This window comes from Phalacrocorax carbo, chromosome 2 (assembly GCF_963921805.1).
Source record: "Phalacrocorax carbo chromosome 2, bPhaCar2.1, whole genome shotgun sequence".
Lineage (NCBI taxonomy): Eukaryota > Metazoa > Chordata > Aves > Suliformes > Phalacrocoracidae > Phalacrocorax > Phalacrocorax carbo.
Genome location: NC_087514.1, coordinates 105978208 through 106003840, shown reverse-complemented (window position 1 = coordinate 106003840; position 25633 = coordinate 105978208). Strand labels below are relative to the sequence as shown.

Genomic DNA, 25633 nt, shown 5'->3' with positions numbered 1-25633 from the left:
ACAGCTAACATTCTGCTGTTGGTCACTTTAAAAAATTCATTATCTCACGGTTTGGAGGAATTTATTCAACCACATTTTACTATCAGAAGCACCTGTGATTTAGAGTACTGAAAGGGCAGAGTGATATGCTTCATTCTGTAAAGACTATCAAATACAACAGGTAGCTCTTAAAAATGAGACATTGAAATCAGAAGTTGTGGGACCCAGAAGGGCTCACCTTTCATTCTGCTCTTTTCCAAAGAAAAATAAAAACCACCAGCACATAGATGAAATGTTTGTGCACATATTAGCACCACTTTGGAAACACATGCAAGGTGAAAAAACATCTCTACACATCCTTCTATGGTTCACTAATGAGAACCACTATGGGCAGAAGATGCTTGCTGCAGGAACCTTTCCAGGAAGAGTCCTCAGTTCTTCTCTACCTGCTGCATCTATTCAACTGCACAAACTAACACATATGTTTCATTAACCATTGTGCCAGTCTCTCAAAAAAGTGCCAGTTCCAGGACAATCCCAACAGTAATCCATGCCCAATTTACTGAGAGAGCCCTCCTTCAAAAAACAACACTCATCATAGAACCAAGCCTTCCTGACCAGAACAACTCCATAACAACACAAAATGTTTTGCACAAGCTGTAAGCAGAAACTCATCAGGCCTTTCTAATCAACAGAACATGCTTGCCAATGGGGAGACAAAATCATTAGTTGTCTTATGAAGGGAGTGGTGTAGTGGCTAGCTGAAACCATGAAGCAGCACCAGGAGGAGACAGTCACTGAGAAAGGAATATAGCCAAAAAAGGCAAGGTGCATGATGTTCAAGGACTAGCAAAATGGGCAGTAATTGAACCCAAACCCAGGAACAGTCACTGAGAACAATCTGATTACTTCAGGAATTTACCAGAATAAGGATTGCTATTGCTTTATGGTGGCCTAAAAATACCCAAGGAACACCGACCACTTTCATGCTGAAGTCTGTCTTTTGTTTTGTAACCCTTCCCAGAGATTTGCCATTTGGAGGTTGTCATGAATTCAGCATCATGAATCATGAGTTCAGTCATGTACATGCATTCATTTAAGAGACAGCATGACCTCTTATGTTTTGCACAAATGGCACCCTGACTGATGATGCCCTCTGTTCACATTTTCATTGGTTACTGGACTGAACACTCCCATAGAAAGCATGAGGCACAAGGTAGTCCAGTGTACACATGCTTGGGTGCAGGCACAGAGAGAGGACTTAATTGCTTCTCTTTCTGGTCTTAGGAAAGTCACAGAACAAACAAGCACCAAATCTGAATTTGTACTAAGGCATTTTGGTTTGTTTCTTCCAGTTATACTTTCAACACCTGATGATGCCAAGCTAATTTTCCTCTCAAGCAAGTAAGGTGTTACAGGAAAAAAAAAAAACAACCAAGATATCCAATACCTACGCCATCATGAAGGTTATTTTTCCTTGTCTAATAAGCCAAACAAGGTGGGATGCCCTATTGCCTTCACAAGAGAAAGGAGTTGTTCAGAAAGCTGGTGCAGGTAAGGAACACACACCTGTGGCAGAGGTTTGCCTTTCAGGACTCTATTCAACCTGGGTCATTAAGCAGGTTGTAAGATTGGGTGAAGAGGCTTCTCCTGTAGTATCTGTACATGGAGGGAGATATTTTGTTATTAGTGTTTAAATTAACCATAGACTGTAGTTGACATCACTGAGAAACAGGCACATGCCTAAAGGTAAATGCAAGCCTGCTCAAGAACCCAAATAAGCTAGGCAAAGAAAGACTTGCTTGAAAGAGCAGCGTTACCTGGCCCCGAGATAATGGTCTTTGGGCAATACATAGAGAATATAGGAAGGAGAAGAGAGAATGCTAGCCACAGTCACATGTGTACCCTCCTCTGAGTTTCTGTCTGCATCCTCTTCTGCTGGAGAGGCCTTTTGCAGTGTCTTATAAAAACAGAACTGCAAAAGATATCTGAATGTACCATAAACTACCATAAACATCTATTATACTACTCAAATTTCACCCTGTGGTCCTTGGGTCTAAAAGTTCAAAGGTTTTCATTACAAAGGGCTAGTGAATAACAACCTTGGGGTAACAAACACTGCCTATTACTGAGAGAGGACAGAAATCAATTGAGGACATTTAAAATACTTTTTTTTTTTGAAAGCAAATAATTGGCTCTGCAGTAGCTTTGAAAGTGTTTGTCATGTGCAACGTGCACTGTTAAAGACATTGACTACTAGGAGGTGTGGAAGCAAGTGTGCTCAAACAAGCTTCGCAGAATGAAAGGCAGAAAAGCTACAGAAGAATATACAAGTAGGAGCTGACAAAGAATTAAGGGCAAAAGAATTCATGAGAAGGAGAAAGGGAAGTACAGGCAAAGGCAGGAGGTTAATGAAAAAAAACAGGGGCTTAGGGTAAATGCCTAGGGAACCTTGCTTCTAATCTTTTCTTGTTTTCAGACATAAGATTTTCAATATTTATCTCAGGGATAATCATCCCTCTCTGGCGCTTAGCATTTGGGGGGGGGTTTCTGTTTTTATTTGAGATCAATTTAAACTCAGCAGAACTGACAAATGGTACCTAGGAAAATTAGTGTCCCAGTGCACTAAGTAAAATGCACACAATTCCTCGCTTCAGATGCTGCCTTATCAATAAGCTCACATATTTGGGTAGAAGGAAAAAAAATATTTTTCAACAGAACTTGACAGGCCAAGTTCTGGAGCTTAGCTTAGCAGTTAAGTAAACACTCAAGACTTTCAAATGGGTGTTCAGTGTATATTAAGAAATACACTTCAAAAATGAGCCAAAAAAGTCACTTTGAATCAATAAATCCTTTAAGAGGCTGGCCCATGAGTGCCCTTAACTGTAGGCTCCTAACTGACCTATCCAAAATACTCTTAATACTTTTTTTGATAAACAAAAAAACAAAAACCCCAAACAAACAAAAAACCCAAAGCCCCCAACCCCACAAAAGATGAAAATAGATTACAGTCCAGAGCAACCTTAGCTAATCAAGCACAATCTTGAAAACACCTGCATGAACTTATATTTAGTCCCTAACATATTGAGCTAAAAAAAATATTTAAGCCACAGTATTGTTACAGTCAATGCTGTATTAAAGGAGTGAATGACCTTATTGTTGCACAAGTAGAAATGAAACCTTGTAATTTCATGTTTGCATTCAGTATTACTAACACATAAAAGAAACCATTTTATATTAATTCATCTCCAACTCATTGTCAGTCTCATGATTAAGACGACAAACCTATTTTAAATTACATATATTTAAAAAATATATATACAAGGCTTCAAGAAATGGAAGACCTAAGTTTCCTCAGAGGAAAATAAAGGCAGAAACTCCAAGGCATTTCAGATACGGTTTCAAGCTGGCAGCATTTTATAGGGTAAATTTTTCCATTTTCTATAGATGTTTCTATTTTTACTATCAAATAGAAAGAAGGGAAATGTTGCAAGACACCTTTTCATCCCTACCTTCTAACAAATCTCTCTTTGTCTCAAAGAATACTGCATCCAGCTGGTGACTAAAAGCTGGAATTACCATTTATTCACTACCAATTTATCCTTCAGCTTCACTCACCAGAAACAGCATCAAACCTACTGTTGTCTTTGGTAGGCATCTGCATTCCTGTTAAGGTACCAAAGCCAAGCAATTTTGCCTCAGCCCTTGAGTTTTGCAATACTGAAGGGGCCCTCTGGGAAAACAAGTGTTTAACTACATGAGAGGGCACCTCCCTGTTGAATAGCTATTTACTTTGGGTTGAAGAGGAGAAAAAATTTCAATAAAAGTCAAACATCCCATCTAATCACATGACATGGGTGCATACCAGAATGTCGATTATTCCTTACCTGGAGACACTTCTCAGATACTTTCCTTTAATGAAAAGTAAAAGAGCAGAAGCAAACCAGTTTATAAATATTTGGCAATTTTTGACTAATTGGTGTGGATTACAGTTACATTTGTACAGAATGTACATTTGTACAGGAAATTTTTAAAGCAACACTCTTCATGTATAGCAATTTGGATTCACTCAGCCCTACCCTATTTGGCTTGAATTAAAAACATCCTTTTATTTCTAAAGTTGTTTCTTTTCTAATTATCAAACACTGTTAAGCAAGCAAACCCACTTTGCTAGGAAAAAAGCAGCAGGGTTCTGTTGAGAAAGATACTTAAGTTCCTGCCTTGTAAAAACTTGCTGAAAGTCCTCTTGTCTTTTTAAAAGCAATTTCTCACACGAGCATATGTTCTTTTCTTTCCACAGACTGTAGAGCTGGCAGACAAAAGAGTGCAGAGGGATATAGTGGTTGTTAAAATAAGTAAAATTTCTTTAAATGGAACACTGAACGAGAACCAGGTGCATTTCTGTTGCCAATCCACTGAATTCAGACAAACTAAAATAAATGCTATTTTGGTCAGCCACAACCTTTGATGCTTACCAGTTATCTTTATTAAAAAAAAGCAAAGCAAAACAAAAAAAATCCCATATCTCTACTAGCTGAATGCTGCACACACAAATGGCAGTATAGCATCCCAGTCACACAGATGCCACAGTCATTGTCTTAAGACAGAGTTGTTATCCTGGTAGATGCAATTTCTCTCTAGATTAATCTTAGCATGCGATCGGGATACTTAGAATAAACCTGAGATAAAGCAGTCATAGACAGTCCAAAATGAACAGCAACAGTCATTTTTTCTTCCAATTATTCCCCTTCTTTATCAAAATGAGTTTCTGCTCTCTGGCAATACATTTAATTTTTATTTTAATATCTCTTATTTTATGTTGAATCCACTCTGAGTAGTACAGAAAATAAACTGATTGTTCCTATCCAAAAGGAGACTTGCATTTTCAGCAGGAGGGAAATGTTTGTTTTAACGATAGTATCTCTTACTCACTATGGCAAGTACTAATCCTGAAAATTATCACTGAGAACTAAAGAAAAACAAACAAACAAAAAACCCAAAACACCTCTACAAAAGACAAGACAAACCTTTTTCTTTTTTTATCTTCCCTCCAGTCAGGAGAAAGCTTTTTTCAAAACTAGTTGTCATTTGGGGGGGGGGGGGGGGGGAGGGAAGAGAGAGAGATTAGTAAGTGTAAAGCATATGACAAGTTTTTCAGAAGGGATTACTTGTTTCTTTCAACCTTCTATTTCCATAGAAAATACTTCACACTCGTTTATCACTACTCCCTCTCTCCCTGACCCAAAAGCCATAATTACTGGTTTTTAACGATAACAATAGCTACTAAGGCTACACTAGTTTAGTCCATCACATCAGACTACTCCCAAAATATTATCATGAACAATCCCAATCCCCAAATCAGTCTAAATATAAAGGAGAAGCATATGACTTAGCAATCAGAAGGAACAGACAGTGAAGTGTGGCTGAAAGTATGTAAGCTACAATATCCAAGTTATAAACTGAAAAACATGATCATCAAGAGGAATTGGGACACATTTCGATCTCTTGACATAGCAGAAGATACTACTCATTAGTGGCCACAGGTGGTATAACATTGTGGTCAACTTGCTATTTTGCAACAAGTAAGCTACATTTTGTAAATCCATATACAACTATTGTATGGTAAGTGATGCCTTAAGGAAAGAAGAAGAAAAAAAAAAAAAAGAGTACTCAGCAAGATCAAAAGTCATTTGTGTTCCTGCCCACGAAACACACACAAGACTTGATGAATACCATGACTTTAAAACCACAAGAAAACCAATGGCGACTATTGCAGACTTCTACATGGCAGGAGGAAGACCTTCTGATTCTTGTGGTTCCAAATCCTGTGTTTGACTGCATAGTTTTAAATCAGTGTAACAGAAATCTCTGTGCTAATGTGCTGCTCAAGGAGGAGGAAATCTGATACAAACTTAGAATTAGAAATTTAATCAAATCTTCAGTCTATTATGGAGGACCATTCGTGCAATACGCAAGAGACACTTGCCAAGAGATCTGAAGAGAAACAGTATTTATGAAAAGAAATTCAAATTATTTATTGCTTTACAATTGCCAGAATTCCTATATTTTCAAGAATGAGGGATAAGGAACTAAATCCAGCGAGGAAACTGTCCAAAGCCTGGCTATATTCAACACAAATGTACACAACTTCATTACCATCAAAGGGTTCAGGATCAATTAAAAGGCAATTGCTTCTCTCTGCAATATCATAACATGCCAACAAACCCAGATACTCTGGGTACATTTTTCTTTTATCATGTCCTTTCATCTTTTGTTCTTTTGGTAACATGGCCAAATAGGTGTAGGATTTCAAGAGAGACATACTGCCTTCTTGTTCACCTCTAATTTCCATTTTAACTCATCAGCTTGGAAATAACCATTCCACACACGTATACCTACAAAGCAAATCCTGTTCATTTCAAAGTTCTGTAGCCTTCCTGGCCACCTTGATCTGGAATTTCATAGGCACACATTTTTGAAAATAACAAAAAGGTGTATAACTGTAATACAGGAATCATCTGTCACACTCACATCTTATATTATTCCTGCTGAAATTCCTGTGGGATAACAGGTACAAATAAAACCTTGAAGACCCGTTCCTGCAAAAGGCTAGGAGTTTAACTTAACATGGAGTAGATCTGAAACGGGCACTCTGTATGAGACTTCCCTGCATCTTAGACATACCACCACTGTTACACAGACTTTCAGATGCACCACATCTTGTACCTCAGTCTTTTCTGAGCTACAGAAAAGATTCTCTCTCTGCCTTCAGGATTCTAGCTAAAGGCTTCAGACTCTAAGGTTTTTGACTTTGCTCACTTTCTGGATGTGAAATCAGCATCTCCTCCTTAGTGGTCTCTCACCTGTGGTGAAAACTAGGACTCAATACATCTTTTTAATGCATAAGCAGAATATTGAACCACTGTAACAAATCATAAAAGAAGTCTGTCCTGGTGTTTGTAAATCCTACGTAAAAGAAGACCTAAGCAAACTATGTTTACCCCAAGCAGCAGACTAAGCTTACCTTTGCATTGAGCGCAGATCTCATCCTTAGGAGAAAAATCTAGTTGTCCCTTGTGTATGGGCTTTAGCCCCTCCTGATCTTTTGCTCAGCCTATGCAGAGACAAATGCTCTGCCTGCAATTCAGTTATTGAGCATCACACGATAACACCCTGTCTCCTAAACATCTGCTTGAGAAAAAATATCTGGATACATCTCATGTTCTTATGGTATATTCTCTAGCTTCAACTCCAGTGATTCTTGCAGATGCACACTGAAATTCTCAATATCTATGCTAATACATCTTATTTATGTTATATCTCAGATAATTAAAAATATATCACGTACACAACTTACATAAAAAAGCTTATTAAGTGGCACATATGACTTCTGAACATCAGGAAAACAAGCTAATTGTACTTGTGAACGGTCTGTGATCAAGTCTTCCACAAGACATGAGCGGCATACAGTTCTGTATCTTCCAGCAGTGTGCTGCCTACCCATTTATCTCTGCTTTCAATTTCCTGTACTGAGGTAGTTACCTACAATGCAATGCATGGGGTTGCGAAGGTTAAATCCATCTATCCAATCAATCTTAGCAATTAAAAAATACTTGACATCAGTGCATTGCTTGCTGATGAGTATGTATATACAAAGGAAAGGGGAAAGGATGGGGCAGGGGGAAGAAGGAAGCGACTGATACGGCAACATCCTGGGTAGAAATTGAGACATATTCTTCAGCCAAGATCCAGACTCTCTGATGTTACTTCTTCTAAAAGACACTGTACAGGCTTATCCATCTACAAAACCTCTGGTGACTTCCTATGGAGTGCTATACCTGCCCCATGTAACAGTGCCAAATGACTGTTCTCTTCCCACCCTCTGTTCTCCCCTAGTTTTCTGCAGATTGGAATCTGCTGTGGATTAAGAAATACTCTTGGTACAGGAGTGATGCAGCGGAAAAAAGTGAAGCTCCCAGTATGCCTCTGCCCCTAAAACCTTTACCAATGTAGTCATTAGACAGTCAGCACTGAATTCAGATTATTAAAATCAATGGAAACAGAGCCTGAGGAGTAGCTAATTAAGGATCCTAGCTCTACCTCTGTCTCATTTCATGACAGGAGAGTTGTAAAAATGAGAACTTTGGCATCCATTCAATACCTTCTCTCATGTTTTTACTTGCCACAATGTCAGGCTTGCATGTGCACTGAGGTGTGCAGACACAGGTGTGACATTCTGAGTCCTTACAGGAAAACTATACCTATTAAAAGCACAACATTCACTCAGGCAAAGCATCAGCAAAGCACCCACACTGGAGTCAGAATCTGAAGGCAGCTACTGGAGGCTTTCATCTTCTGCACGTATCAGCAGATGACAGAAGAAAAATCTAAGAAATAAAAGGGCAAGTCGAAAACAGGTAAATTTATGAGGGTAAATATGCAAATATGCACATCCTTTGCTCTTTGTTTATCCATAACTTTACGGCCTAGTGCACCTCCTGCAACACTCCAGATAACATTGTCAGTACTGAAGGCTACAGACTCACCACATCATTTTATTGTTCTTAAAATTCCATATTAGGGTTTCAACTAGAAGCTTTAGAAAAAAAATTTAAGCAAATTTAAAAATAATAAAGTAACTCTCACCAACAAGTTGTGTCTCAGTCCAATTCAGAATCTTTCTTAAACAACTCCTACAGCTTTCTTTCCATTAGAGCCACTAAAGCTAAATAGGGAAGGGCAGACAGCTACTTAATGCATCACTGAAGCGGCATGAGGTTCAAGCAAATGAGCTCTCCCTCCCTTTCAAATGCTCTGGAACAGCTGCAATCGGTTTTGCCTTGGTCTCATGTGACTTAATTACTCACCTTCCCCATCAGGGCTCATATTTTCGTAGGAATCCCAGCGTATTAGTGGGTCTGAGGTATTGTAATCAACTATCACTCCATGGTCATTCTGTAGGTGTTCACATCCTAAAAAATAAACACCTGTTTGAGACCAAAAATTATCATAGCCACATCTGTAATGATATATACGCACATATGTATGTGGCCTTCTGACAGTTTGCTCCCCAGACTACAATACCATATTCTGAAATGCAAGAAGCAGCAATAGAGGAAGAAAGGTTATATGAGCCAGCTTAAATTCATTACAGAAGACAGAGAATTTTATCTTGACCTTGATTATGATGTAGCTGTGATAACTTGGATCAGCCCCTAAACACAGCTAACACAGATGATCCATCCAGCCCTACAGGCAGGCCCAATAAAACAAATAGCTTTTCAGAATGAAACCACAAGTATCTATAAAGAGATGGTACTAAAGAAATGATAAGGTAAGACTTTGTTACAGATTATAATTCTGATACCAGAGCAATTTATAACTAAAGTTGAATAGGGAGAGCTAAACACTGACACTCTGCATCCCTCCCAGCTCCCCCCCCAAGGTGTCAACTATGCTGTTTCATCCATTCTCCAGCCTCTTGGCAGAAGCTGAGATTGGGCTTGCCTTCAGCATGTATCACTGTGCTTATGTATGCTCTGCCAAATGTTCCTGGAATTTTCAGCAGTAACCCACATTTTTGTGCCCTTAACAAGGCATAAGATAATATTCAGCTTTTAAATGTATACCATGAGGAATTTACATGTGGACCAGTGATTCAAAAGCAAAGCACAGGCAGCAAGAACTCATGACCTTGGACTTAGCTTTGACATTGTTACAAATCAAATCAGCTTTTTGCCTTTGCTCCCCTATCTAGATTAGGGAACAAAGAAATCCTCAGTTATCAACCCTTCAGCTGTGTCTGGAGAAGTAAGCCCTATTGTAAATTGTTCTAAAGCAGCAGACTGTTATGCACATACTGTAACCTTCAAAACAAGGATAGCTGAAATTAGATGGACAAGAATGCTATGGTCCTCTACCTTTATATGCAGGCAGAAGCATCTGTAGAGTTTCTGTGATGCCATTTGTCACAAGGCAGATTTATGAAGTTTGTTACCTAAATATTTAGGTGTCTCATCTTCTTGGCAAATGCATTCATTCTTAAGAACTTTATCATGTCAGTTATTTTCTAGAACACTGTGTCCAGTTTTGAGCCACACAAAAGAAAGATAGGAATAAAGTGAAGCAAGTTCAGGGGAGGGCAACCGGGGTGGTCAGGGCTGAAGGATTTGCCCTGTGAGGAAAGGCTGAGACACCGGGGCTTCTTCAGTATGGAGATGAGATGGTCTCAGTGGGAACCTGCCAGCAGCTCCCCAAAGGCTGTGGAGGAGACAGAGCCAGGTGGGAGCAAGACGGAAGGACAACAAGGAATAGGCATAAATGGAATCTAGAGAAGTCTAGAGTCAATATAAGGAAAAAATAAATACACTGTGAGGACAGTCAGACATTGGAACAGTCTGCCCACTGAGGCTGTGAAGACTCCATCCTTGGAGGTTTCAAGATTTGACTGGACAAAGCTCTGGGCAACCTGGTCCGATCTCAGATTACCCTCCTTTCAGCAGGAGGATGGACTAGAGATAGATTCTATAGTGTTTTCAGAAATGGGAAAGTCATTTTTCAGAAATTGTAAATAAATATTTCAAGGTGAACTCTTCTTCCTAGCCAGTTAATCTCTTAGACAGCAATTGAACACAGATTTCCAATTACTTGGAATCTTACTTTCCAACAACTTGGAGCCTGCCAAGAACACACCTCTGATTTGCCATCTAAGGAAGGGAGACTTGAAATTTGATCCTTTTTCAGACATGTCAGCTGGCCTGTCTTCATGCATTTACTAGACCAAGCTGGACAGCTTTATTTATAGAACTGTTTTTTCTTATACAGCTTTCCAACAGGCTAAGTGAGATCTTCATGTTCAGCTGGACAGAATCCAACTTCTTACTGGCTGCTACTACAAGTTTCTAAGTGACCAAACTGGTGTGAAAAAAAAACCCAAAGGAAATATGCAATTCACAGGACACTGAACATGAATATGTATGAGATATACGATTAAGAATATTTGGGTTTCATTCAGACTCAGGCAGAATCCTTTTTGGGACACAATAAAATGAGTAAGAACACATCCATTAACAGAATTAAACTGTGATATAAAGCATGATCTTAAGTTCTTATTGCAGGTCATAATTACCTATGATCTTAGACATATTACAATAGAATTCTGGAGAGTATACAAGATATACCCTACAAGCCAACTTCAGAGCCGAAGCATTTCTACCAGACCTATTGGTATATCTCTTTATGTTAAACTGAAGACTGTCTAAACTTCACCACTGCAAATATAATCAGTTATGACAACATCCAAAAAAGGTTATGGGATAGGCTGCTGCTGCCACTTACGCCAGGTCAAGCTACCTATACTATGCATGTTTTAAAAAGATATGCAAATGTTATCTACTAGTCATCAGCAACTGTTCTGGTACATTTTTAAAACAAAATCTGATAACACCTATGCTGAAGTAAATGCAAAGTCTTAGTTAAATTTTTCAAAATTAAACCAGTAACTATATTACATATTTTAACAGTAAATTTGAATTTCACATCTTCTACAAAAGAAGTGGAATAAAAGAGGAAAAAAGGGGCTTTTTTTAAACATATACATTTCAATGTGGTTTATTTTCAAACTAAGCATATTATTTCTTCTGTATACTCACCTTGAATTTTCTCTGGAGTTCCTGAAAACACTAATTCCACTTTGCTGTAATCAGGGAAACGGTCATCTGAAAACAAAGGATAGCATTTCAGCAAGCTGTCTCCCAGGAAAGCAGTTCCAAGGCAATTGGAAATCCAGATTCTCTATAGGTATTAATACACGTACCCTTGTCACTCTTCTCTTCTCACTTGCATTTTAGCAATTTGCTTCTAAAAGAGCCACATTCTTTGCCCCACACCTTCTCCAGAAAAGACCACGTAAGTGTCAGTTCAAGTTTTGTTTACTTCTAAAGAACAGTCAAAAGCAGAAGTACAGTTCCCCAACCTCTCTCTAAACAGACATGGCTGGCTTTGGCTTTTATAGGAAAACACACCCAGAAGCAACCTAAATTGTTCTCTATATTGGCTAAACTGCAATACTTGACCACAGGACTTTTGTGTAGCCATACACTGCAGGAAAATATGTTTGATTTTAGTTTGCTAGTATCGTAGGATGAGGGAATTACAATCCTGCACATAAACATGAAAATAAAACTGCAGTAATTATTTGGAAAATACAAAGACTAGCACAACACATTTTCAAATGCGTCTGAAAACTCTGCCTCCATTTTTTGATATTATGAAGCATATTAAAAGAACTCCATACTCAAGCAGACTAGGTCACAAACACAGCATCAGACTTTGTGTGACTGTTTTCACCAGCCAAAAAAGGGATCGGCTTAGCTCATCTTTTCTCCTGTAATGGTGATGAACAGAGTCACCATTTTAAACAAAAGTCTATTGTTTTTACAAATGAGAGAGGATGCTGTAAGGACTGTGGAGGAGTATCTGAATTCTTTTGACAAGTTAACTCACTTGAAGAGATTTTCTTCTCATTAGAGGTTTACCTGTGTTACATACTATGAGTTAACTAACACAAAGTAGCCTCCCTTTCCCTAAACGTAGGAATGGAAAAAAAAACAAGAGTCCTTTTTGAAAACCGGTCCTGAAAATGATCATCACATATACAGGCGCACACATGCACCCCTGCACATATATGCATCCAACCAGCCACAGAAGGCAAGTACCTTTGTTGGCATTGTCCAAATCCTCTTTGCCAAACACCAGGCCATGACCTTGAATAGCTCCAGTGTGAAACTGAAGGCGAAAAACCACATCACGAGTAGCTGACCGGTATTTTTTGTGATAACACTTCAGCTAGAAGGGGAGAGAGAGAAACATGTCAGGAAGTAATTTCTTACAAATCTGAACAAACGTGTGTGTGTGTATGCATTAGTTGCTAAGTAAAGCAGCCACAGCACAATTCACTGCAGACACTTCTGATGTTGTAACAAGCAGGGTATGCATTACTCAATCCTTCAAAATTATACATGCCCAAGGCAAGATATTTCTGGATGTGTAAAAATAATAATTAATATTTTCATCACTATCAGTTGCCAATCAGTAGATTATGATTCAGAATAACAACATTTGTCAGTAAAATGTTGGAATGCTGACTTGTATCCATACTTCCTCACAGTACCAAATTAATATAAAACTGAATTATAGCACACCCATTTCAAAACAACTGAAGAATATGCAGAGTTTTTAGAAGCAAGCCTGCAAGCTGATTACATCTATTTTAGGACTCTTTAAAAGCCTACTGTAGTGATGATAGGATCTTGTTTTATGTTACTGTGGGAAGTTGGTAGTAGTTTTGACACCTTGGCTACAACTCCACAGAACTCTGTAAAAATAACATCTACTGTGAATTTCAGCAGCTGAAGGTGAACACAATACATGTACTCTCTAACACCATCCTCCCTTAGAACAGACCTAGGAATATTTTACGAACTAATTCTCTGTGTCAACTGTAATACAAAGCCACTCAGCATTCTTACAGGAATACATAAAAATTCTGGTAACTTTATCCACAGGACTGAAAATTTTATGATATTATCTTGATGATATCAGGATTTTATGATAAAGCAGATGTTACTGAAATGCATCAAAAAGAGGAAAAAATCACTTTTAAGGGCAAACTGAGAAGTGTTCTACACAGAAAATACTGAATAACTGAAGAGCAAACAGTTATTCAAAATCAAGTAATACAAGAAAGGTGTAGGGGTTTATGAGGGACGTTTCTGAAAGTTGTTATTGAAACATAGGTATTAAATTCTTCTCACTACAGGATTTGAAAAATCTAGCATAAGCTGTTGATCTCTACCCTTCAGTATAGTAACCCCATGCCACCTTAGATTCCAGAAGTTAATCAGTGCTGGCCATATACAAGGCGCACAGGACAACTTCTGAAATATTTCAGCCCATATACCAGAGAGTTCTTTTTCAGGTATTCTCTACACAAACCACATACGCCTAACCCTTTATAAATGCTGAGAGATTCTCTACACAAGTAAGCATTATTTTATCGGAAAGTGAGGATTTGGGCTTGTTTGTTTCTTTTTTTAAAAGAGAATCCCCTACAGCATAGTGGTAATACCAGGTAAAATAGTATTTGCTTCTTATTTTAGACAGTGCTTTACACCCACTAAAATTAACATAGTGGAAGAAACCCCCACCTATTGAAGGGATCTATTTAATTTCAGTCCAACACAACTACCAGCATTATTTCTCTAGAACCATGGCCATAAGTCAGTCCCTTAAATTACTGAGATATAAGGTGGAAGAAACAGACTACTTCATTCGAGAATGAATAAATAAATGATCATTCTCCACTATGCCCAGCAAATCTGTGTAATGGCAAACCACCATCATATAGGATGAAAAGTGCAAGTTTGCCTAGAAGTGAAAAATGGACAGAAACGAGATTAAGAGAGCCCCTGATGAGAGATATTAGAACTAGCCTGCTCCAAAACATATAATCAGCCTGAAAGTAACTGTAATAATTCTATTTAACTATATTATGTGAGGAAAAAGAAGCTTGAAAAGACTTAAGAGCTTCTTTAAGGTTATATACACTCTTCCCCAATTTTATGTTAAAACACTAACTTCTTTTTCTGTTTAAACCATCACATTATTTTTACATGTGGATCATATATGAGAGTTTCTGAAGATGCAGAAGACTAAATACCTGAACAGTACACTTTATCCTACAACTTGTCAAGAGTTTTGGCTTCACACAGTTGCTAGATTTACTCGGAATCTACTGTCTTTTGCATAATCATGTTTATAAAAATGCTGAATCTGGGTCAGTTCAGAGAACTACGTAGTTCTGGCTTCTTTCTTCTTTCTAATTCAAAGTAACAGCCTTGAATAATTTCAACTGAGCATATCCTGAAAAACTTACTTATACAAAATTGTAAAACTTACTTATATAGAATTGTAATTGTTTACAAAAATAAGGCCTCTCTCACAACCAGTAACAGTGTACATCTATACCCAGGATACTGAAAACACCTTTAAGTGCTCAGTATACACAAGAAGCTTTCACTGAAGTCTAAGCTTAACTTAGAATTCTGACCCCACTACCTTCTCATGCCATATTCAAGAATTAATGCAAACCACTGTAATATGCTGTGAAATACCTGTATGCATTTACAGATGTCAGTGCATCTTTTCGACAGCTGTGACTGTACTGTATCACCACACTATTCACATTGTGTTAACAAATTCTCTAAACCTAAGACAAGGAAAGTAGTTTTTTTTTAAAACCCATGCACTTCAAGTGGTTAAACCTTTTGGGGTTGAGGTAGAGCATCCTACAGATTTTTCTTTTCCTGAAATCACTGATGTTATTGGTTAGATGTAGTTAAAAAAAAATATTCAATACTGAAGGGAAGTCTTTGTTTAGGAAATACTACCATGCTGAATAAGATGCTGGCTTGCTCAGAAGAATTACCTCCAATAATAGTGAGGAAATAATGCAGTTGATCTGTTTTAAAATTATGTAAGCATTATTGGAAATCTATTTGCTAATTTTTCATTTTAAACACGCATCTGAGACATACTCAGTTTGCCTCAGGCTGATTTATTTTATGATCTATTCCATTTCCTCAGGCACCAGCAGTCCTCTGATGAATAACAAATCTTCCTGAATTTGAAACTGTCCAAAACCTCCAGAGTATATCAATTTATAAACAGTGTATTTAAAAAATTATTTCTCTGTTTTTCAGTGACAGGAAGAAAGAATAATATACTAAACTGAATAGGGAGGGGAAGTACAAAACAGAGAAGGAGGAAAATAATAAAAAAGATAATTTCAGGAAAAAAAAAGGAAAAAAAAGAATCTTATACCATGGATGCCTTACACTGAGGTCCAACATTTCTCAAAGTAGTACACACCATAAAAACCATTCTGAAACCTACTAACAATAAACCAGAAGTACTTTCTGACAATACTTCCCCCCGCCATTCATTCCACATGTTCTTCTGTTCTTTTAGTTTAACAAATCAAAAGGCATGTCAACTATCTTTCTTTACTTTCTCTGTGCACAACAGTGTACGACAAGCAAGGGAGAAAGCAAAGAGATTTAAAATGATAGTGCTGCAATTCAACCATAGCTGTTCTTTGCACACAGGAACTACATGCACTATATTAGCATGTATGTGCTTTCTAAATACTGCATGTGCTTGTAGAACCAGAAAGGTTTTATTTGGTATCACACCTTTTTGAGAGCCAAAACAATTTAGAAATAGGTATTTTCTTTACAGCATATAGTTTTATGCCAAATTGTCAAGCTACAGGACAAGGGTATTTTAATGCTGAGTTACAAATACTTCCCAAAGCAACACTGATACAGGCATTACTGCACTTGATGATGCTATGAAATGGGAATGCTGAGTGCAATTGTTTCAGCTCCTAAAAACCTTCTAGTTTCTTCAAGGACTCTAGCTCAACTTCCAGGATGATGACTAAAATAACTTAATAACCTATTTTGTAGTATGTCTGCAACCATTTGCTCAATTTATTTTTTTTACAAGAATGCAAAACAGGTCATAGACTGTAAACTAAATGGCACAGCACTAGATTTTCATTCCATACAATTAACTTACCATAATATCTCCCTTCAAAAGCTGGGCAGGGTCTATAGCAATGCAGATTCGGCTTTGATTTTCTGGCCCTATACTACTTAACAGGAGAAAAAAGACAAACAGAAGTTATGGTACAAATAAACAAAACAAAAAAAAAGGCTATGTAATTCTGCAGTCACGAGAATTAAAACCTGAATTCGAACTTAAAAGAAAATGCTTATGACTTACTATATTCCAGATGTATAAACTGGTTGCATAGCCTGGTATAACTTCAGAAAAGGTCGGCAAGCTGAAAAGAAGCCAATAGAAAAGACTGTTTTGTAATTATTTTCCTTTATCTCAATACTCCAGACTGAGTAAAGTGGCACAACGTTGACTGTCAAAAAATCTTTTGAAGCAAAATTGGCTTTGACAGATTCATTTTCCCCAAAAAAAGTATCTGATTATATTTTATGAATAAGTACTTTTTCCTGCTTTTCAGAGTAGTTCTGAACTGGGGAGGAGGGAATATTAAAGGATTCCAGTACGGAAAAAAAGAGGGAATGCTTTGCTCATTATTCAATATCTATCTGCTTTCCTTCCCACTTTTTCTGCAGGAAAACAAAATTATTAAGGGGAGAAAGAGAATGGCCAAAACAAAACAAAAAAACCCAAACCCCAAAACAAAATAAAAAGCATTTTCAAAATAAAAAAAAATATTTAACCTACGGTTTTGTTTCAAAACTGGTAAGTCCCTTAAATTTCTTACTACAACAAACAACACCTTGTCTTTTTGGAATACTTATTTGAGAATTAGAACCAGACTAAACAACAATGACAATGGAGCATTTCAAATTCATGCTGATGACGTTTCAAAAGACAGGTGCTATTTAACTCTTGGATGATAAAAAGACAGTTATACTCCTTTACTATGCTCTGGCACAATATCTTGCTTTAGCATTTAAAGCCACTTATTATGGCAGGCCACCTGAGAAGCACACCATATGCAAATGGATTTTCTACAGGAAACCCAATCTCAAAACAGAGAAGAGATTATATTTATGATTATGTTTATTTCCTGAACGAGGAGGAAATGACCATGAAATCTGACTAGGTTCTCAGCTTTTTTGCAGGGACTGGGATCACAACTGTTCAGAAACTAGACCGACACAAATAGCATCAGCTATTCATTTAACAAGAGACAAGAATTTTATTTCACCTGCTGTAATTTTTCCTCTTAGGATATTTTTTTTCTCCTGGTTCTTTTACTGGGACTATTTGGACTAGAACCAAGGAGTATCAACTCTACTCTGAGATTCATGTGGGCTTTCTAGAAAGCTCCAAAATGAAACAAGACTTTGAGTCTACACTTGGAAAGGAAAAGTTAGGTAGTTTACCTCCTCCAGCATCGAAGCTTGGGATGCCATGAAGGATAACATAGTGCAGGAAAAGAGGGGTTGCATTCATTTTCACAGATCCAGATAGAAGGCCACTTAAGAATTGCACATATCTAAAAATACAAAATTTATCTGAATAAAATATAAACACTAATGCAACCATATTAGGGAAATACATTCTTTACACATTAATATTTCTAGGCCATGGGTGGTGAATAGCATTGTGACATTACACAATACTCGAAAAGGATAATCTTCACAAAATAGCATGAAAAGACACTTTACCACTTTTTAAAATCCCTGGCTGTTACATTGCTATTGATGATGTCTTCATTTTAGTTATTTACATCACTACTCTAAATAAGAAAGGAACTAGCAGAGATAGTAAAGTCAATCATTTTGATATACACTTCTAGTTGCAACTGAAGATCTCAGTTAGCTTTCACAACAGCATGACAAGGGTCCCACTCCATTTACACTGAAGCACACTTCATTAAGATAAGAGCAAGAAGTGCCCCTGTCGGAAATCTTAGCATTAAGGCCAATGCAGGCAAATAATATCTTCATAATGAGAAGTTATATCATTCAGCACCAAACAGAGGAAAACTCCCATAGCAATGTGAAAATTATTGTATTTCTGCTATTTAATACCTGGTTTGGTCACAAGCTCACAAGCAAGTACTTGCAATTGAACACCACTGCAGTGTGTTAAACAAATTCCTCCTATCTCCTTAAATAACCAAGGAAAATTAGTCTCCTTTTTCTGCTGGCTTTGAAGTCCTTTCTCTTCCATGCCCATGACATCACCTTCATTTAACTTCACTCTCAGGAAATGTGCAGAAAAATAAGAAAATCACCTCTTTTTCGTCCTTTACACAGAGATCTTAACTGATTCCTTACTGCATGCTCCTAGTAACACCACAACTAAAGATACCCTGCCCAACAATGACAACTTTACTACCCCAGAATGGGGATTATGGTGGTTTAAAATAGTTTTCACTTTATAGACAGCTAGAAAAGCTCACTTTGTTGTGAATATTAAGCAAAGACAACTTTGATTTTTTTATTTCCTACTTCATTCTTTCTGAAAATACCTGATACGTCAAACGTGCAAATTTACAAACTTTCACACCTACGTGACAAAAGTGTGGTAAAACATTGTCAGTGACCTCTCACTCTGAACATTTTCTCTCTTCCACTACCTGTTTTTAATTATTCAAAAATCTTGACTGAGTTTAACACCTTTCTCAAGACGGTTCATTTATGAGGCTCATAGGCACTTGGCTTATTTTCGAGAAGGACGTTTAAAGATTTATCCTGAAGGTTTATGAGAAGTTTTTAAATATGAAGGGTCTGTATCTGCACTTATTATTCAGGCAAACCTTCAACTGCTTATCTGAGAGTAAGTATCCATTTTAAGTATTGCCAGAATGGATTTAGAATAGTTGCTTTTCTAGCCACTGCTACAGCATTCAACTAGCAGTGGGGAAAAGCTAAGTGCTATTTTTAGGACTGATGCACTTGATGGCTGCAATTTTACTTTTTTTCTGGACAAAACTTAGTGGAGAAAAAGTTTCAAAAGACAAATAACGGGTGTATTTCCAAATTTTATCATTTTGATATTTACCTAAATTATACTTGTTTAGATATTGACTAGATTTTAACACGGACATTGCTAGACATTGCTAATTAATTATCCAAGAACGGTTTCAGACAAAAAGCTCACTAAAAAGGTGATTCAGGCCACTAACTGATCATAATGGGATCCAAAAAAGCATTTAAAATTACCCACAAATATTACAGAGTTGGCTTTCCTTTCTCTGCAATAGGATTAGTAGCCACTGCCGTGCCAGGCAAAGGTAAGAAAGGCCAGGTTCAGGAGGAAAATGGTCCTGACAAATGGTTTGGAGAACCTCCTCTGTTCTCATGAGGAGTGACACTCCAAATTACCTGTGTGCGCATGAGTCTGGAAGACAGTAAGGGCAGCTCAAGTTCCATACTGCTGAGCAAAGATGCTAATTCCATCAGTCAGGAGGTGAACTGAGTCTCTCTGAGACTTCCCCCCTCCCCACCCCACCAAAGAATTAAGCAGGTGTCCTTGAAGAGGGTACGAAAGCTAGGTAAGACCATTTCACCTATTTAATCTCTAGCTTTCGGGCTTGCATTCAAATCACCTGAGTTAGTAGCTACTGTACCTTCCTGTCAACATGGTTGTAAAAACTGCCCTGATGCACAATTCACAGAGGCAGCTGTAACGGTTCCTGACTGTCACAGAAATATGCCTGCTACATAAGGCTTCTTGATAGGAATATTAAGAACATCTATTTCCTTTTCTCCCTTTCCTCCTACAATTCACAGTTCTCTATCTGGTAGGCACCACACTCAAATCCTTATTATTAAAATGCAATACACATATATGCAGGCATAAAACTGGGGGTGTGGGGGTGGAGAAGAGGCCAGTAAACTTCTAGTTATGAAAAGTTTATTTCAAGTGCAATAGAAGGCTGTGTTAGTATTTTCCAAGCTAAAAAGAGCTGTGCAGGTCACCAAATGGGTTCACGAAGTAACGGAAAAGTTTTTCTTATTTAGAGATTAACAGAACCAAATGCCTTCTGCTCACTGTTACTACTTACTTTTCTAGTTTAATTACTAGCAAAGCCTTATCCTTTAAATAATTTCTAAAAAGAACTACTGTACAGATGCTGAGTAAGAACAAAATCAAATGTAATTACTAAATCAAATCCAGTTGATATTTTAAGTTTCTAAAAGAAGATTCACCTATCCCACAATGACTTGTCTGATGGATATCAATCTCTTTTGGTACTGAATCCTCCATTACCTCTTGTCAAAATGAAGTAAACAGCAAACCCCAGAACTATTCACTTACCAAACTGCTTGCTTTAAGTCCTAAGTCAACTTTATTCATGCAGACAGACTGAAAACGCAATACATCCAGATAGACAGAAGGAATAACACATGCTTTGACATTTACCAGTATGGACATGGGGCAGTTGCATAATCTGCAGATCCTCCAAACAAGTGGTAATGAGATCTTTATTGCACACTAATCAACACACATTCCATACACATCATTTATGCCACAGAAAAATGAGTTTATTATTATCTTGGACCAATCAAGAAATAGATTGTGACATCTCTTTTTGTTAATAAACAATGCAGTAAGAACACATGTAGATAACAGTGTGGTACAAAAGGTTTTACCTATCTTGGGCTATGTGCAGGAACTGAAGAGGAGATCTCATCAATCAAGGAATATTAATATAAGATAAACTGCTGAGAATTCAGGAATCACTGGAGGATCTTGTGGAAATAGGCTTCACATAGCAGGGGAGGGAGTAAGGGATGGGGGCAGAAGATAGCGATGACATTTCTTATTGGTATGAATTAGAAACAAATTAAATACCTTCTTTGGGATGGCTGCATTAAAGCTGCAACTTTATCATCAAAGAATTTCTTCATAGCAAATCTGTCTAGAGCCTGATCAGCACTGTCAAAACAGAGACACAGATACCATGTTATTCCAGTTTGGGGTTATCTTGGAAATTCAGCAGGTTACTGATTGAAATATGCCAAAATATTTGGAAGGAAAACAAAGGAAAGAAAGGAAAAAGAAAAGGAAGAAGGACCTAACTAGCAATTCTGGCACTTGCAGGTCAGACAAGAATATTTTTTCCACTGGCACCTTCTCATTCCACACCTTAAGGCAGTTTCCCTCCTGAGGCAAAGCACCTACTCCCTTATTCAATTAACTGGGCTGCATATTTCCAATATGAATATATTGAAGTCATAATGCAATGAACTTCAGCAAAGCCAAGCAGCTTAGGCTGCAAAAGAAGGATACTTGCCATAATTTCCTGAGTGTGGCACTGGGGAGCGCTCTCTGCGAAATATAAGTTTATTCTCTTTTTAAAAAAGAAGCAGCAACATTACAGAGATGAAAACCACTGCCTAGCTCTGACTGTAGTACAGTACATGAGGTGCAATGGATGCCGGGCTGGAGTACCACTTAAGCAGTCAGATAATTAATTCAGTCTTTGTTTCCTGTGCCCTGGGCTACCAAGGGAAAGAACGTTTAAAATAACAGTGTCAATCTTTGAAAAAGAAATGTTTTGCATCAGACAACCACAGACTCTTCAAACGCACAATGAAGGAGCAACATATTCAGAAAAATACAATTTCTTCTGTTCTCTACCCGGAATGGCTGTGATGGGGGTCTTCTGCATCTGTGCGAGGAAGGCAAGAGGGTACAGAAAAAAGAAATAGAAGTGCCAAAAATCAGTAAGAATGCAGTTAATTGCATATGCCAAACAACATGCTATGCTGATTCTGTTGTATCTATACCAGATAAAAACAATGTATCTCTTAACAGATGCAGCGGATGGTGTTAAATAACATCAGGACGTGAAAAAAGCAGAAGTTTCAAAACAGACTCTGGAATATCAAATTTTAAATTCTGCATCTAATTCAACCTAAATCAGTTCTAAGGAAAAAAAACCTGTGCAAAGTACACATATGTCTATGAGGCTAAAAATGGAATTTATACCTTTTCCAAAAATTAATCAGAAGACACCAATTGTCTTGATGGGGTGCTGGCTCAGGCTGTAAAGCCATGCCTTTTCTTCATGGATGTCACAGATTACATAGTGTGTGCTTAGAATATCCTTGACCCAAAAACTCTCTTCTTTACCCAACCCATCGTACATCTTCAACTCCACTACCACCCAGAATTTAGTTGAACCACTCTTAACTGGCCAAAGACTTCTAGTATTTACTTGTTATAACAGAGTTTACCAACTGTTACAAAGAGCTCTGTTTGCCCTCATAAAATTTAACAGCACATTATTCCTTCCTAATTGAGAAAATCAGATATTTGTAACATATAACCAAAAAGGATTTGCATCATAAGGCTTTTTCACTAAGCCTACATTTTTTTTGCATGTGCATGCAGACAATTGTGAACTTTATTTAGTGCGAACATCCTCAAAGTCTTCCGAGTATCATTTCTGAGACAGCAGCTGGCGCCCTCAACAGCAGCTGCAGTAATTTCTGCCTCTGTGACATTGCCATGTACCTTTTGAAGAAGAGTCTTGATAAAGCCAGGGATATACAAATCCGAGCCAGAAAATTTCCTCAACCTCATTCTTACACAGAAAATTTAAGTTTTGGATAGGAGCTGACAGATATCCAGAAATTTACACGAAGGCTTCTAAACTGACTGTAGCCTCACTGGTGAAATCCTGAGTTTCTTTGGGGTAAAAGACAACACCTACAATCACATCCAGATGTTGTTCTGTTATGGCATTACTAAAATGTATTTATAGCCAGGTACCACATTTAGGGATAACACAATATGGCAACACTGAGATCACAACACAGTACTATCTCCACTTGACATATTTTGTCATTCCCAATACTTCTCAACAAAATATTCTAATATAGTTGCAACCACTGTCCCAATTACTACTCAAAGATATTTATTTATTTTTTTTCAGCACATATTGGCGTGTGTAATTCTTAGTCTACAATCACCTGTTGATCAGGCTTACCAGAGTGGACACAGAGCGTTTTCTGAGATGTTGGCTTTACTGAAATCGTTAGTAATTTGCCATGAGCCTATAGTGATCCAGGACTTCATTCAGTACAGTACTGCATCAAATCTATTACTGACAGACTGGTGTGAATTTAGAACCAAATTTGATTTAACCATGGCCTTTACAGTGCATTTTTGTTTGAATGCATTTATATATGTATATATAAAAGAGACCAAGGGGAAAAAATTTGATTAAAACCATCTAAAGAACCCAAAGCAAAACACATTTAATCCTTTTGAGAACATTTCTCAAATTTTATCTTTGTTGACATAAATTGTCAGTTTCATAATTCGAACACTCTAAAAGAAACAATTAAAACCAAGTAATCAGACACCTATTGTTTGAACTGACTGCAAGATAAAGTCTACGTCATTTCTTAAACTGCATTCTGCACTTTCATCAATGTCTAGGAATTCCCTATTAAAATACTGATTCCAGATTCTTGTAGCTGTTTTCCTTAAGTACTTCACAAAATTTCCTCACTGATTCAAAAAAAGCAATTTGATGGATGTGGCAAATAGATGAGTTTAATAGAATAAAGATGGTATCATTACATAAAAATTGTTTCTTGTACATTTCTTCATTCATCTCAGAAGACCCTTTAGAGATTTTTCCTGCAGAATCACTGCATATCTCAGATTAGAAGGGACCTTTGGGTGTCACCTAGTCCAACCTCCTGCTGAAAGCAGGACAAAAAAAACTTTGCCATGAAAGCAGGCTGTTTTGACATGCTCCAAGACTCTGAGAAGAAAACCTGACAAACCTTAACTGACAAACAGTAAGCTGACACACAGTACTACAATTAAGAGGCATCTTTTTCTGATGTAAACACACACAAATGCTTTATTCACAACTTACCTTGCAGAAACATTGGTGAAGTGCATATATGATGATATGACTACGCCTATCCTTCCTTTTCCTCCCTGTATCAAGAAAAAGGGGAATGATAACTTTTAATTTATTACATTATTGAGCATTATTTTATTTAACACCCATACTAAACAAAACTTTAAGACGGGAGATTCAGAGAGTCCTTTTGTTCATGCATCTCCTGTGTTGTGGAAAAGGTGGTAATGATGGGCAGCAGCTTGTCTGTCTATGCAAGCTGGCTGACAAGTGACATAAAAACCAGTAGGATTTCTATGCACATGCCATCCCAGTCTCAGTGACTGAGAGGAAATTATTAAAAACAAACAAACAAAGCAAAAAGAACTTCACCAGTAATAGAAACATTGTGTCAACTATTCTAAATTTACATTACTTTTTCCAGAGAGCATTCAAGACAAGTCTAGACAATGTTGTAATTTCTGGCATGAAATGCTATAAAATACCTGTTTTGGAAAGCATATGAGTTTCTGACAGGTTTGGGCATTTTTACCTCCCCAGCACCTGAGATTTATAACAACTACTACTTATTTTTCTACAGATAATTTAAGAAAATGTTCCAAAATCTTATTAATTTACATTACAAACTTAGTACAAGTTACCAAGCAGTAATTCTCACATATTTCAAAATCATTTCAGTCTCTTAGCTGATACAAAAGTAGCTATGTCTACCTTTGTTGTTGGAAACTGTAAAGCCATTACCAAAAGGCATTAATCAACAATATGCATTACAAATTTTTGTATAAAATACCTAGGACTACTTTGCCCCCTTTTCTTTTGTCCCATGTAAGGGCCATTCTCCTGGCTGCAGTCCTGCAGCTAGTAAGAATTCAATAGTGTTTTGTACAATCACGGCATTCTGCCCACAAGCGATTCACAACTGGGGACTATACAACCTGACGTGAAGAGAAGTTTTGGTCCCATTATCCCCTCATTCTGTTCAGAGTAACATCTGCCAGTGATACAGAGACAGATTTGCCACGATTATCACCAGCACAGCTACCAATGCAGTGTTGATTTCAAGTTATCTGTATTTAATAAAGGCTTCTCTTTATTTCTCTTCATTGTGAGCAAGCAAGGAGAAGAAGTAACACTGCACAATGTTTGCTGTAAGGCACTGCAATGATGCTGGCAGTTAGAACCTGTCAGAAGTACAAGGAG

The 25633-nt window shown here is 37.5% G+C and overlaps 1 protein-coding gene across 9 annotated transcripts in view; it reads right to left on the bottom strand.

Moving 5' to 3' along the window:
• Positions 1-25633, bottom strand: part of TNS3 (tensin 3) — a 232147-nt gene that overhangs the window by 85690 nt on the left and 120824 nt on the right. For 8 of the 9 annotated variants that reach the window (XM_064443795.1, XM_064443797.1, XM_064443793.1 and 5 more), the window contains 8 exons: positions 24446-24510; positions 21400-21483; positions 17976-18088; positions 16828-16888; positions 16621-16696; positions 12696-12825; positions 11631-11696; positions 8847-8951 (listed from right to left, as the gene is read on the bottom strand). In XM_064443795.1, coding sequence (XP_064299865.1) covers positions 8847-8951; positions 11631-11696; positions 12696-12825; positions 16621-16696; positions 16828-16888; positions 17976-18088; positions 21400-21483; positions 24446-24510 — 700 coding nt within the window. The remainder of the gene's footprint in view (positions 1-8846; positions 8952-11630; positions 11697-12695; positions 12826-16620; positions 16697-16827; positions 16889-17975; positions 18089-21399; positions 21484-24445; positions 24511-25633) is intronic. The other variant, XM_064443792.1, reaches the window with a different exon arrangement.